General features: G+C 48.4%; 1 protein-coding gene and 1 long non-coding RNA gene across 12 annotated transcripts in view; one reads left to right on the top strand and one right to left on the bottom strand.

Moving 5' to 3' along the window:
- ZMYND8 (zinc finger MYND-type containing 8) overlaps window positions 1–9,207 on the bottom strand; it is a 125,226-nt gene extending 116,019 nt beyond the window's left edge. For 4 of the 9 annotated variants that reach the window (XM_047069823.1, XM_047069822.1, XM_047069828.1 and 1 more), the window contains exon 1: window positions 6,734–7,137. In XM_047069823.1, coding sequence (XP_046925779.1) covers window positions 6,734–6,747 — 14 coding nt within the window. In that variant the 5' untranslated portion in view covers window positions 6,748–7,137. Of the gene's footprint in view, window positions 1–6,733; window positions 7,615–8,859 lie in introns of those variants that run through there. The other 5 variants (XM_047069818.1, XM_047069820.1, XM_047069819.1 and 2 more) reach the window with 4 other exon arrangements.
- Window positions 9,208–9,452: 245 nt separating this feature from the next.
- LOC124504153 (uncharacterized) lies at window positions 9,453–13,667 on the top strand. Of its 3 annotated transcripts, XR_006960324.1 has the most exons (7): window positions 9,453–9,531; window positions 11,069–11,301; window positions 11,437–11,499; window positions 11,852–11,925; window positions 12,639–12,755; window positions 13,233–13,280; window positions 13,470–13,667. It is a non-coding gene; the product is annotated as an uncharacterized LOC124504153 (long non-coding RNA). The 3 variants fall into 3 exon arrangements; XR_006960323.1 differs by lacking the exons at window positions 9,453–9,531; window positions 11,069–11,301 and having other exon boundaries at window positions 11,396–11,499; window positions 13,236–13,280; XR_006960322.1 differs by lacking the exons at window positions 9,453–9,531; window positions 11,069–11,301 and having other exon boundaries at window positions 11,396–11,499.
- Window positions 13,668–14,912: the final 1,245 nt, after the last annotated feature.

The following is a 14,912-nucleotide window of genomic DNA, read 5'->3' as shown; positions in this document are numbered from 1 at the left end:
ATCATGGAGGAGGGACTGCATTCAAGAGAACAATTATTTGGCCTCCTACAGCCCAGAGGCGCCGAGTACTTCAGGCAGGGATGTGGTGGCTATTTGCTGCTGCAGAAGGGGGGGGGGGGGGAGTGAAGTTGTTTTATCTTGATCTTTCCAAGTATTACCAGTGGGCACCATAATCACCCCACTTTACCAGTAGCACCACCAGCTTCAGCCAAGGATTTTAAGCATGATTTCAGAAAACCCATCTTTTTCGCAGATCAGCAAGCCACCCTTTCAAAGGGAGCCCGTGCACGTACTTGCACGCACACAGACATACAATAACTTGCATTTGACTAAAGGAAATTGCAGTGTCTATGCGTTAAAAGGGAAAAAACTTCATTTACAAGAGCAAAGACCAGAATGCAAAATGAGTCATTTTGAATAGCCACATCTAAAGGGACTTCCTTTTTTCTACACCACTGATCTCAGTTTTCTTGGTTGTTGTTCTGTTTTGTTTTGTTATTTTATTTTATTTTTTTTTGGTTTAGTGTTAAGCACCAGTATGTTGTTAGGGGGAAAATTATGAATATTACATCAAAAGCTCTGTACCTGTCTGAATGCCCCCCACAGACCGTGGTCAATTTAGGTTAAAAACTGTTCAGTCATTTGGAGGAGAAAAAAAAAAGTCAAATACTAATTGTTAAAAAGAAAAGCCAGCTGCACCAGGAGAAAAGACTTTGAACTCTTGTCATTAACACATGAAAGTCTTAAAAAATATACAGCATCTTTCCTATCTGCTAGCTTCCAGCAACCCCGATTATTTAAATCAAAAACAATGGAACAACAAGTCCTTGTTTAAAACTGACATTACTTTTTTTTTTTTTTTAGGTCCACTGAGGAGGCAGGGGGCCAGCTAAAGAAAAGGGTAAAAAATTAGCTGAAAACCCAAACTATAGCCTTTCACCCCAACAGGAAAATACACCATCAACTAGTTGTATAGGACATATATGTTCCCACCGTTACCACCTCTTTCGCTCACATTTACCCTAAGTCACTTGCCTGTGGATTTCACAAACTGATACATTTCAGGCAATTAAAGAAGAAACAGCAGCAGCTTCTGCAAATACAACCGAGACTTTCCCATCCGGTCCCAGAAAGAATAAAAGATTTCTCCCCCAGTGCCTGAGCAAGAAAACCTCGGCTGACTTCTTAACCTGCATGCACTGGAAAAGAGGAATTAAAAAGTTGAATATGAAGCGCTGAACCTCCAGGATGTTTTAAGCCTTCTGATTATTAATTCTGAGGACTCAAGGCTGGTCCGTAATTCCCAGGAATGCCATCCCCTCCACACTTCCAAAAGAGAGAGAGAAAGAAAAAGAGCAAACATCTAGTTTTGACAGGAAAAAAAAAAAAAAAAAAGCCTGGATACACAATGCCCAGATCTTTCTTTTCCCCAAGTGCCCCTACTATTTGACTTTTTAACCAAGAATATCTAACCCATCTAGAATATATAACCAGCATGCACAAGACTCTGGTTCTACAGATGGGGATCATCGCACAGCAATTCAAGAATCATGCATCATTCGGAAGGGCTTTTCCTTTAGGTTTTTACTTTCATTCAAAATCCCAAACTGGTCCAGGCTGTAAGAAAAATGTAATCCCCAAGACACAACATCTTCCTCTTCTAGATCACAAAATGTGAACATCAAAATAAGAAAATCATGCTTCCCTAAATCTGCAATTAATTTTTTTTAAATGGGGGGGGGGAGGGAATGGTTAGCAGAGCAGCTTTATTTATATAAGCACTCACCTAAAACAGGCAGAGTCATCGGTAGCTAAGCTATTTATGCAGGATTCTTAAAATGGCGTCTTGCAACACTGCCTCATTCCTGTATTGAAGCTAAAATGGTAGCAGTTTGTTCAATAGCTGTAGCTCCTGTTTAAGCAGCCCTGCTAGTTTCAAAGCCACCTTCCTAAATATCTGAACTAGGAAAAGCTCAACCAAAGGACACCAACAACCCAACGTTTAGAAGCTTAAAAAAAAAATCTGCAATGACAGGGGGAGTTTGTGAAGTCACAGGTTCCTAAGGAAAACCCTTTCCTTTTAGAGCCTGAGCCTCCAAACATGAGGCTCTGAGGTGAGGCCCCCTGGCCCTCAAATTAGGTGGGTGGGAGGTTAGGAATGACGCAGCCCTAAGGAGCCGTCAACTGCCGACAGACAGGTGTCCGTACAAATGCAAAGATGCTAAAAGGGAGCAAGCTGGGGAGGGGGGGAGGAAGCCCATTCCCCCTTCTGGATACATCACAAACCAGCTTTGCATCCCTACCAAAAAGGAGCTAGGTAAAATGAAAGTGTTTCAAGGACAGCAGTCACCTGAAAAGCCAAGCCAAAGGGCCACACCCCTGTCTGAGGCCAAGGTAAAATAAAAAGGCTGTTTAATAAGCCTGAAAACGGCCACCAAATCCCCAGCCAGTCCTAAGACAGTTAACCTCCAGGAAAGACCATCTGAGTCTGCAAAGCAAAACGACAAACGGTGCCCTTAGCCAATGCACGGGATACTCACACATCGGATTTTTGTCCACCCCCAACAGAGCCCTGAAAATTAACAATGGGTTTTGCAAAACCCGCTTTCAGAGGCCGAACGAACAGCCTCATAGTGGATAATGTAAATTTACTGTTGCAGGTCTGAGAATTGGCCTCGCAACTCTGGTGCTGAGTGGGGAGTTTCAAGGTGACTGCTTTGTAGCTCCAGGGGAGAAAGGAGGGCATGGTGCCCAAGGCTGTGCCGGGGCAAGGACGGGTGGTTGGCTCCTCGCCGGCCGGTAGGTAGGTAATCTTGATGAGGAGGGACAGCCTAGCGGCGACGCTTAGCTGCGTGCTGACATGGCTCCCGCCTGCTTGTTTATCTGTAAGGAGAGTGGGGAGTGGGGGGAAGGGCAGCCCAGCCTCAGCGACCCAGCCAAGGGTGAATCCTCACTTGTTTAAGAACCAGGAGAGAGAGGACTTCTACACGGATGCCCTTTCTAAACCTCTGCTGTGGGGTGGCGAAGACACTTGTGCACGTTATCTTTCTTTTCAGGGTCAACCAGACAGAGGCAAAGCCAGACCTAGGGCCTCTCGGCTGACAAATGTTGCCTCTGCCACAGGAGAGGAGGAGAAAAGAAGGCCAAAGAAACAAAGAGATCACACATTTTGAAGTGGTTGGACTTTTTAAAAACCTACCTTTGCCTCCAGGGTTTTCTGGGTTACTGTCATCCTGGCTTTTTAAAAAGGGACCCCGTCTCCCCCACCCCCATTTAAGACCTGAAGAAGTTTCCCCACTGTTCTCCCAGGGAAAGAAAAGGGGGGAATGTTTTGTTTAAAAGAAAAGGGGTTACAAGAAAGAAAGAAGGAAAGAAAGAAAAAGCCATTGTTTTCATCCCTAATTTATAATCCAAGAGGCCCCATTGTTTCTTTCTTTCTGACTCAAATCTTTGGGCTGTTAATTATAAAAGTAACCGGACTCCGCTCCAACAGGCTAACTATGTTCTTGCGCAGCCATTAGAAAAACTCTGTAGAAAGTTTACTGAGTGATTATATATAATTAATTCCTAGTTACAGACGGAACACTGACCATTTTCTGCAGCTAATAAAAGCAGTCACTCCCCCTCCCCCACGTGAATGCCACTTAATTTCCCAAAGCAGAAAGTGAATCCATCCTGGAGGGTCTTGAAGGAAAAAAAAGAGAGAGAGAGAGAAAGAGAGAGAGAGAGAGAAGAATCAGCTCCAGTGTGTCTGTGTTTGTTCCTCGCAGCTGTGCGTCCTCTTTGGGGACTGAGGAGGCAGAAGGAAAAAGGAAAACAACCCAAGTTCCGCACCTCCCTCTGAAATTTATAACCGTGGCAGAAAGATCACTCTACCTTGATTGAAAAAGAACAAGGGAGGGGGAGGGAATGCCCCAGGAATGGAATGTAGGAGACTCTTCAGCTTGGCGGATCAGCTTCTCCTAAAAGGAACAAAGATGGTAGAAACTTCCAGAAGGCCCGTTCTCAGTCTGGCCACTCCAATTGTCAATCTGTAACCTTCCCTCCAAGTCTATTGGTTCAAAGCTGCAGAGAGGAGCCCCATTGGGCTGCTCTGTAAGCCAGCACTGCTGTCCCTACCTAGTCCTGCTGCAATGCAGACATTTCTTTTTTTCCCCCTTAGTGAAGCTGGAAAAGAAGCTACTTTGGAAACAATTAACTTTTTACAGACTCATGCTTGGTGGTGGCCACAGCACCAGAGGAAAGTGGCCAGCCTGGTCCAGGGCCGGGAACCTGCTGGGGCTGCACATTTGAAAACAGACCTTGGAGCTTTTAGAGGATGAATGCCTTGCCCTTAGGTTTTCTTCCAGTCCAACAAACACACCATTATGCAAACGTCGAAGGCACCAAACCAGGAGTCTTGTGATTAGATATTACTTCTAGGGAGGCCACAAGAACCTCAATATGTAATTTCCATTTACAGCCAGAAGATAAGAACAAAGAAAATAGCTAAGTGTCTGGACTTATTTGTGCGGGGTGGTGGCACTATTCACTTTTATGTGCATAACATCATTAACTGCCTGCACTTCTTAACTCTAAAAAGCTGGCCTTACACAGCCTTTCCTTAACTTAGAAATTGGTACATTTCTCGTTATTAAATGAGCCCTTCTCCAACTGATGCTACAAGGTGGGCGGGTGGCTGGACGCTGAACTGAAAGGAAAAAAAAAAAAAGATCACGGACTCCATAAAGTTGGGTGTCACACAACAATTGAATATATTTCCAGCATTTACAGTCATGCTAGACTGGTCTTCAGGCTGGGAAATCTGTGTACTGAACTTCGGGGTAAATTCTGAAGCTAACGCTAAACAGTCCACTTTTTTCACTCTTAAGTTCCAGCTGCAGCATTAAGAGATCAGGGGAAGTGTAAGAAGTGAGAAATAAATCCTAAGTAAAAGCGAGCAAGCATACAGATGTGTGGGGTCAGGCTGGGGAAAAGGCCAAATCTGTTGTGCAGTGTGAGCAGTCCTGAATCAAACCAAGTTTGGTGGTGGGTGGGATTTTACACTACAAGTAAGTCTCCTAAAACATTAACACTGCCACCCCCACCCCCATCCCCACCCCCACCCCAGGCTGCTGCCTCACCAAGGTTTAAGGCTCTGTGCCTCTAAGAAGAAGCACTTTTTGTTACATTTCACAAGCAGATCACCTACCCAGAGTTCTAGCTAATATCCAAACAATCCCAATTAAAGGTCTCCTCCCAAGTCACAATGAACTGAACATTTCTCCCCTGTCTGAGGGTAAACAGGAAGTGTGATCTCCAATCCTAGCAGCAGGTTATCAGGAAAAACAGTGGAATTCAAACAGTCACCTAAAATCAAGACACCATTAAAAAGCCCTTCTTTGGTTCCTGCTAATGAAAAGCCCCCCAACTGCTGTAGCCAAGACCCTCTGTCACAAACAGACCCCAAACGTCCGCCAAACTCTTTATACATGGTCACAGAGGAAATGGATTTGCTTTACTTACCCAACAAATGTTCAAGCAACCGTCTCATTTTTCCACAGTTAAGAAGAGAGAACAGGCTGGCAGATTTGGGACTTGATCAAAAAGGAAATTTTTTTTTTTTAAACAGTTACATGGGATTATTAAACACACGCACACACAACAACAACACAACCCAACAACTGAATATGGAATGCTGTCATGAGCCACAGACATGATTTTATTTCCTCTGCACTCCATCACAGAGGAGGACAGAGGATGATACAATGTAAGAGAGGGAGAGGAAAATGAAAACAAGGATAAAAGATACATGAGTTCATTGAAAATCATGCAAGAGTAGAAAGCTAAGGGATTCGAAACGAGTCCTCACAGATTTATTGCAGGATGTTGTCCAACCTCCCTCCCCCTCTACGCACCCCCCCCCACCATCCCCATCCCTACTCCAAAAACTTCCTCCAAAGCCTAGAAAACACTTTCAGAAACATTTGCTGGCTGTAGGCTGGCTTGCAGAAGAACACTCTGTATCAACAGAAGTCAGGAAAAAAGGCTGAACAATGTAGTTTCAAGTGAGGAAACCCTGTAGGGAGAGAAAAGACCATGTAGAGACTCACTCCCACCCACCTAGGCCCCAGGAGCTAGGAGCTCTCCTTAGCACTGCTCTGCTCAGGGCTTGGTTCTTTTTAAAACACACGTCCTCTCTTGTCAGAACTTACTCGAGCCTTCCCAGAACCTCTTTGGAGAGGTAAACTTGCCTGCTGTGCTGTCTGCCATGAGCTCTCCTTAGAGAGGAGCCTGCTTCTTACCTTCCATTTTCTTCCCCCAGCAGGCATGTGACACAAGAGAAGACAATAGTGCAGGGGGGGGGGGGGGGAACTGCTCAGAGAGAGGGAGAGAGAGAGAGAGAAGGAGAGGAGGAAAAGAAAAAAAAAAAAAAAGGGAAGAAGAAAAAAAAAAAAAGCTTCTTTTTTGGCATTCCAGGATCTAGCTTCAAACTATTCCAGAAACACCATGTCCTGGTGGAAGAAAAGGTGTGCCAGGCCTTTGCCAGTTTGCAAAATCAAGCTATGGCTAATGGCTACTTAGCCATGTGACCCAAGAAAGCAAAAAAATTCTCTCTAAACAGTTCCAAGTTAACCTAAGTGCTGTGGGGGTGAGTGTGGCACGGCCAGCCACAGAGAAATCACACTGCTCGCCCACAATTCGGATGTCTCAGAGGGAGGGGGAGAAAAGATGGTTAAAAAGTCCAGCTTACCTCTGTGGATGCATTGTTAACACTGTGTAATGTCAATACTTATAAAACATGGAGGACAGGCTCCTAGTTCTCACAGAAAAAGGGTTTGGCACTTCGGCTTGATGATCTGGCCGCCTAATAAAAGCTCATCCCCGATTGGCTGCCCCGGCAAATCGGAGTGTAAGGCCGCCCGGGATTGGCTGAAACACTTCCTGAGCGATTATCTTTGTGAGGCTCTGGTGAGCCAAGAGCCATCCTGTGCATAGAAAAAGACAGGCTAAGCTAGGCCTTTTGCAGCAAGAAAAACTTGGGAAAGGGGCCCCCAGACGCACTTCTCCCACACCCTGGCTGGGTTTCCCGGCACGGGCAAACCAGTGCAGCCAGCCTGACCTGCTCCAGCAAAGCCTGAGGCCCGGATGCCACGGGGAAGGGAGTTTTTGGGGTGAGCTGAAAGGGCTCACCCTCACCTGCCCCCACAGAAGCGGCTCTCGGCTGGGAGGGAGCCTGGCCCTTTTCTAGAACAGTCCAGCAGGATGGTTTTCCTCCCCCCGCCCCGCGGGGGAAGGGGGGTGGGAAGCAAAGCCGAGGAGTGGGGAGCCCCAGGAAAGCAGCCAAGGGGGCACGCAAGCAAGAGGGGTTGGAGGAAGGCCTCTGAGGAGCTGAGGGGGAAAGAGGACAGGCGAGCCCCCCACCCCACCCCCAAGAAATCGCTGAAGGGCAGCCCTGGCTCCTGGGGGTGGGGGGGGACAGGGGATCGGGGCTGCTGAGCAGAGGAGGGGAACAGAATGGTCAGGTTTGCATAGTCATTGTCAAAACGCCTCCTGGAAAAGCAGGCCAGAGAGCCGGCCATTCCCGGGCCGAGAATCTAACTTCTCGCCCCCCTCGGCCAGGACTCAAAGGAAAACCAAAATGGGCTCCTGCCTCCCTGCCAGGATGCCAACGGGCCCCCCTGTCCGTCCTTACCCTAAGAAAAGCCAAATGCGCTCCTAGCAGGCCACATGCCTAGATCTACAAACTTCCCTTCCCCTCCCGGCCCCCTCCCCCACCACTGAGGCCTGCTAAACCTGTCAGTTAAACAAAAATCTGACTTCCGTATTAGTCTGCAATGCCTTCAGCTTCCTGCCTATTAACCCTCTCTCGGACTCTGGGCCTGGCTGGGAAAAACTAGGCCCTGAGATCGCAGAAAAGGCCTGTGGAAAAATACCAGCTGCGGCTCTCCCGGCAGATGCAGAAAGAGAGAGAGAGGGAGAGAGAGAGAGAGAGAGAGAGAGGGTGAGCCGCTGTCTCTCGCCTTTGCTTCCCAAGGAGGCGTGTACCTTCTGAATCCAGGGCACAGGCAGTGCCTCTCGGTCTGAGAAGCCATTTAAATCCAGAGGGAGAAAGAAAGATGTCAAGCCCAGCGAGGGAACAAGAACCCCCATTATGAGCCAGGCCTACACCCACAGCTTAGCCCTTCCTGCCACAATCATTCCTGTATGTATGTTCTTGGGGAACTGGGCCCTCGGTGGGCAGACAAATCCCATGAGCTTTATAAGGATTCTTGCTTAAATTTATTTCCACAGAGAACGGCTTCTTTTCGTCCCCTAAGGCAGATGGAACAGCTATTTCACACACAGCCCTACTCTTGGCAGTCCCCCACCCCCATCTCTGGCACTGTTCCCCAGTAAAATATTAACTAGTTTTTCGGAGCTACTTATAATTCCATCCATTTCAATAGTATTAGGAGGTCTTTTGCCTGTTTCCTCCCGAAGGCTGCCTTTGTAGTTGGTCTGTACCCCGAGAAAGAAAAGGCAAATGCAAAACGATCTGAAAATGTCCATGCTTGCTTGGTTGCAGCTTTTTTTTTTTCTTTCCCTCAAAGACAAGGTGCTTCATTAACAAGATTTTTTTTTTTTTTTCAAACACCAAGCTAGAACAACAGAAGCTAAACAAACACCATCCTTTAGAGGCTGGAGAAAGCTTCCAGAGGTGATGCAGCCATATGCCAGGAAGTAAAACCAGGGCCCAGTAAAGTCTCCCGTCTCCTCCTAAAATTAGGACTCGGTGGGCTTTCCTGTCCCACACCGTCCGTTCCCACAAAGAAAACATAGCGCCGATCGCCTGCTCTCCCTGCCCCCCGCCCCCCCACATGGACAACAGATGCCCACCTCGCGCACATCAATTCCTCCTGGCTGGGAATCTTCGATAGACACACAGGAACAAGCCAGGAATCCAAACACACTGTACTGCAGGGTCAGGGCCCAGGCTCCGTGAAAAGGGAGGGGATTTTGTTGCTGTTGTGTATGAGGCCGAAGACACCCCCACGAGGGTCCAGCACTCAGGACAACAAGCCTGGGCCTCGCTGCAAGGGAGGGGCCCCCTCCCCACGCGTACAGGGAGACCAAGTGGGGGACAAGAGGTGGAGGCCGGGGCTAATCAGACTGTGCTGTCCCTCCGGGCCGCGTGGGCAGCGGCCCTCTGCCACCATCCCGTAGGGAACGCCGTCTGCCTCCGCAGGTGCTGCTTTGGGGGGGACGGGCATGTCTGTGGTGGATCTCGTGTGCCACTAGCTTCACGACCCGATGAGGAAATGAAATATGCCACTGGTGCGCGTGGTGGATTTTAACCCAGGATTAAAGCTTGTTGCATAAGCAGCTGTGGCTTCCTCCCCGCCTCTCCCCCCCCCCCCACCCCGATCACTTGATCACTTGAAATGTTTTCTGGGGCAAAGAGCAGGAAGCTGCTGGCTTTTTCTGCCAGCTCTGCTCCGTTTGAGGAATGCTGTTGGTAGGTCTGAGGTTATCAGAAAGACGGCGATTTGGCTGGGGACAGAGACAAAGGTATGGTGGCAGATGGAATCCTGGGAGGGACAGGGATTGAAAAGGAAGCCCCGGGCAGGCCTACTAAGGGCCAATCCTGGACTCGATGGAATGTGGCCGACACGCAGGAAATAAACCGAATGTTGCCAGCCTCCATCTAGAGATCATTCAGTGGTCCTTCTCAGACACCCCCTGCACAGAGTAGCCCCAACGGCGAGGGCTGTTCACCCTGGGCCTGCCACGGTGCTAAATCAGCGCTTTGCACTGACTGACTCCCTGAGGCAGGGAGCATTGTTAGAGATCTGGAACCGAGCCCAGAGAGGTGAAGTGAGCTGCACAAGGTCACACAGCTGGCAAGTGCCAGAAACCAGACTTCCAACCCAGTTAGGACTCCACATCCCTAAATTCTGTACCTTCACCTGCCTCTAAAGAAAGGAACAAAAGGGGCGCCTGGGTGGCGCAGTCGGTTGGGCGTCCGACTTCGGCCAGGTCACGATCTCGCGGTCCGTGAGTTCGAGCCCCGCGTCAGGCTCTGGGCTGATGGCTCAGAGCCTGGAGCCTGTTTCCGATTCTGTGTCTCCCTCTCTCTCTGCCCCTCCCCGTTCATGCTCTGTCTCTCTCTGTCCCAAAAATAAATAAATGTTGAAAAAAAAAATTAAAAAAAAAAAAAAAAAGAAAGGAACAAAAGAGAAAGCAAACCAAGAAGAGCAGAAACAAGGCTAAAATCTACCAAGAGCAACTGACCGGTGTTTTCTTTTAGGAGACCGACTCCACTGAGAAGTTTTAAGTACTGAAGGATAGAGGTGGGATACCTTCAGCTCAGACTCATTTAAGGCCCAGAGAAAGCTCCTCTCTCCGTACAAACCTCCACCAAGATGTTAAGGGGAACTCTCTGCCATCTCTAAAATCAGGTTTTTAGGGGCACCTGGGTGGCTCAGTCGGTTAAGCGTCCGACTTCAGCCAGGTCACGATCTCGCGGTCCATGAGTTCGAGCCCCGCGTCGGGCTCTGTGCTGACAGCTCAGAGCCTGGAGCCTGTTTCAGATTCTGTGTCTCCCTCTCTCTGACCCTCCCCCGTTCATGCTCGGTCTCTCTCTGCCTCAAAAATAAATAAACGTTAAAATATATATATTTTTTAATAAAATAAAAATAAATAAAATCAGGTTTTTATATTCCTTGAAATCAGTGGTTCTCAATGAGGGGTGGTTTTGCTCTCCCCTCCCCCCTCCCCCCGCCAGGGGATATATGGCAATGTCTGGACACTTCTGGGTTGTCACGTTTGGGGGGAGAGGTCCTAGTGGCATCTAGTGGGCAGAGGGGAGACCAGGGACGTTGCTAACCATCCCCCAACAAGGATCTATGCTATCCACAACGTCCACAGTGCTGAGGTAGGGAAACCTTGGCTTGAATGCAAAGGAAGAAAAAAATCCAAGCACCCAACCACCGTGGAGCTGGATGGAAAAGCCAGGACAGGCCTAAACAAGCAGGTTCCGAGGTGATATGAATAAGCAATGAACTAATAAAAATAGACTAAAACATGTCTCTCTTACTATTCCCAGGGGATGGAGAGACTCAGAGAACAGAATCAGGCTCACAGAAGCCAGGCAGAGTGTGTCGGTGATAAAGCTGGCCTCAAAGGAGAGGAAGGGCTGACCCGGCTCCCTTCCCCAGGCACCTCGCCGCCGAGGCCTGGCCTCATGGAAATGGCTCTCTGCTCCCGCTGGCCAGCGGCCAGGCCAACAGCAGCCTCGGCAAGCTGCATCCCCAGATAGCCTCTTCACGGACTAGGAAAGTAAGTGTACTTGGGAGTTATCTGCCTTAAGCTAGCAGCAGGCCGCCCCATCCGTTAGGGGAGGCGGGCGGGATTGAGGCAGGGAAGTGTTTTAAATATCTTTTGTTTTGTTCCTTTTCGGCCAACTTCGGGCAGGGCGACAGAAGGGCTCACCTTCAGATCATGGAGCTGAAGGAGTCATGTTACAGCCACAAAGAGGTAATTAGGATTTGTCCCTACCTTGGAGAAAAGGTGCCCTCTGGAAGGTCTTTTTTTTTTTTTTTTTTTTAACTTCTTCCTAGGAGAGACTGGCAGGATTAAAAAAAATGGACGGGGGTGGGAAGGGCAGGTGGAAAGGGCTGGGGCGCGGTGGTGGGGGGGGGATGGTTCATGACCATCAGGCAGATGGCCTCAGTGTGGGTAGCGCGAGACTTAAAGGATGCGGGAAGAAAATGCAAATCAGAAGGAAGATTCAGGACCTGCCCTCACCTGCTCTTTTTACTTCCTAGTAATTACCGTTATGGAAAGAAGAGCGCATACTTATTGGCTGTTTGTTTCTTTCTCCCACTAGACCCGTGGCGATGTCGGGAGACGTTTTAGGTTGTCCGATCTGGAGGAAGGGCGGGTGCTACTGAGATCCAGAAGGTACAGACCAGGAATGCTGCCAAACACAGGGCAGCCCCCCCCCCCACACACACACACAACCGAAAACTAGCCAGCCCCAAGTATCCCTAGTGCCTTGAGGCTGAGAAAGCCTGCCCCAAACTGAGAGCTTCACCAAGGCAGAGCCTTGTCCGAATTCTTCACCACGGTGCCCTCAGTCTAACGCTGTGTGTCAGAGCTCAATTAATCAAACACCATTTCCCACCAGGACAGGTGCACTAGTCTCCTATCCGAGCCCCCTGTATCTGCCCTTGGCACATGCTTGTGGGGAGAAGCATGTGTGGGAAGAAACTGGGGATTTGTACACACACACACACAAAGAGGCTGCAGGCCTTTGAAAAGAAGTCAGACCTTGGCCCTCCTCTGCTCAAAAACCATCAACAGATCCCACCTCATTCAGAGTAAGAGCCCAAGTGCTAAAAATGGCCCTCTGGATCCCTGACTCCCTGTCCTGCCTAACCTCAGCCTCGGGGCCTTTCCCCTGGATCTCCCACAACCCCTCCCCCCAGCCCACCTTCCTGGTCCCCGAACCACCTAACACAAGCCCTTTTCCCTCCTCAGGGTATCAGCCTTCCCGCCTTCTCTTCTGCGTACCCCCTCCCTGCTCCCTCCCGGATGCCTCCCCATCAGAACCCTGGCTCCGTGGCCAGCCCTCTTTTTACACTTTAACCTTTTCTCTTTCTTTCCACATCAAGAGGCAGAACTGTGCAGTGATTGAGTACGTGGCAGCTGGCCTCAGACTGTCTGACGTCTGGGTGTGAATCCAGCTGTCCCACTGGCCTGGGCAGCTAGGCTGGGCAGCCTTGCTTGAGGTATGAGATTCTTTGGGACTTGATTTCCTCATCTGTGCAATGGGAGCCATAATAATACTGATAATAACACCCACCTGGAAATTCACCGACTCAGTGTTGTCAAGCACGGGTAGCCACACACACAGTGAACACTCATGAGGTTGCAATTAGGATTTCCCTCTGCTCACTCTTTTTTTTTTTTAATTTTTTTTTTTCAATGTTTATTTATTTTTGGGACAGAGAGAGACAGAGCATGAACGGGGGAGGGGCAGAGAGAGAGGGAGACACAGAATCGGAAACAGGCTCCAGGCTCCGAGCCATCAGCCCGGAGCCCGATGCGGGGCTCTAACTCACGGACCGCGAGATCGTGACCTGGCTGAAGTTGGACGCTTAACCAACTGCGCCACCCAGGCGCCCCTGTGCTCACTCTTAAAAAGGTAATTTCTGAATGCCTCCAAGTCATTTCTCTTCCTTTTCTCAACATCGAACGTCCCAAAGAAGCACAAGGATACATCCTGGTAGCTGGCACGTTCTAAGCATTGTCAGGTACTGTTCTAAGCAATTTCCATAAACTAACCAATCACCCTCACAAACCTGTGTGCAATGGGCACCTTAGAGTCATCAACCCATTTCCCAGATGAGGAAGCTGAGGAAGTATTCATAGCCTCCTTCTCTTTCCATCTCCTTCTGCCTGCTCCTCACTTTTTCCTCAACGCCTTCCAATTATTTACCCAGAAATTGCCGTGCCATCAATAAGGGACGGATTGAGTAAACATGGTCCTGCCATACAGACAGAAGATTCTACAGCTGTGGCCCAAGAATCTGGGAACTCTTACGTACCGATACGGAACACTCTCTAAGACCCATTCTTGAGTTGAAAAACAAAACAAGAACAGTATGTGAAATATGTCATTAAAAAAAAAAATAGGCAAACCTCTGTGTCTTTTTCTTAACAGGTTTGCTTATTGGGGAGCTGGCTCAGTTGGGAAAGCATGCGACTCTTGATCTCGGGGCTGTGAGTCTGAGCCCCACGTGGGGTGTAGAAATTACATATATACACATGTTTGCTTCTTATGCACTGAATTTCTTGGAAGCATACTTAAAAAATTGCTAACACTTTGCATCCAAAGGGTCCTGGGTGGCAGGAACGGGAAGGAGATTTTTTTACTGCTGTCTCTTTTGAATTTCAACCACGCGAATGTACTACTTCTTCCAAAATATATCAGTAAATGTAATAGCGTATTAGGAAAATTGTGGAAGGCTATGAAATAGGCAAAAAAAAAAAAAAAAAGATTAATGGGTAGCCTGTTCTGGTGCGTTGGGTTACCTGCACTTTAGTTTCTGAGCTTTTCACAGCTCAGCCACTGGTAGAAAACCAATAGTAATGCAAGACACTCTTGTCCATAGACATGCAAATTAAGTCCCTGGAATGCGATGGATTACTGCCTGGTGGATCTGGGGGAGTTTTGCTAGTTTTCACATCTATTCATAAATGCGTATCAGCATGCCTTGTATGAGCCCTGCTCTGACTCCGTCTTTGAATCAGTCGTCCGATCATCGTCCGTGTGTCCTCATTAATGATGAGTTGCGTAAAATACATAAAACAGGTTCATTTTATATTTGTACGTAGCTGGTTAAAATGAATTATTTTAAATCGTAATTTCTTTTAAAAGAAAAACAAGTCCTCATTCACTTCCAAGAACGAACTCCAACTTAGTCTTGGGTCCACTGTTTGTTCGTTGACCTCATGCTAACATCTGATGCTGAACAACTCAGAGTTTCCAAAACACTTCCCTGCCCAGCGACTGCTGCTCTGACTGCTGGAGCTCCTCTCCCTCCAGACTCTGTTCCCTCCTGGCCCTCAGGCTCTTTATCTGGGCCAGCCTGTTGGGGGCAGGGTGGGGGAAGGGGTCCATTCCAAGCTTCCTCTCTAAATAACTTGAGCAAGTTAGTTCGCCTTTTCCTGCCTCCGTTTCCAAGTCTGAGAAACGGGATTATAGTCCTTGCATCAGACATTGTGAGGATGATTTAACACAGGCACAGAGTACGTGCTCGAGAAACGTTAGATGATTTTTCTTTCCTTGAAACCGTATCTACCACAGCAGATTCTCCCCTGAACCCCAGACCTTCTATCTAACTCCTGGGCAAGCATTTTCTTGTTGTTGATTCAGGCAGTCT

This window comes from Lynx rufus, unplaced genomic scaffold (assembly GCF_022079265.1).
Source record: "Lynx rufus isolate CCGP_SWC_20201006 ecotype Redwood Valley unplaced genomic scaffold, mLynRuf1.p SCAF_8, whole genome shotgun sequence".
Taxonomy (NCBI): Eukaryota; Metazoa; Chordata; class Mammalia; order Carnivora; family Felidae; genus Lynx; species Lynx rufus.
The sequence above is the reverse complement of the archived record's forward strand: the minus strand, read 5'-3'. Positions and strand labels throughout refer to the sequence as shown.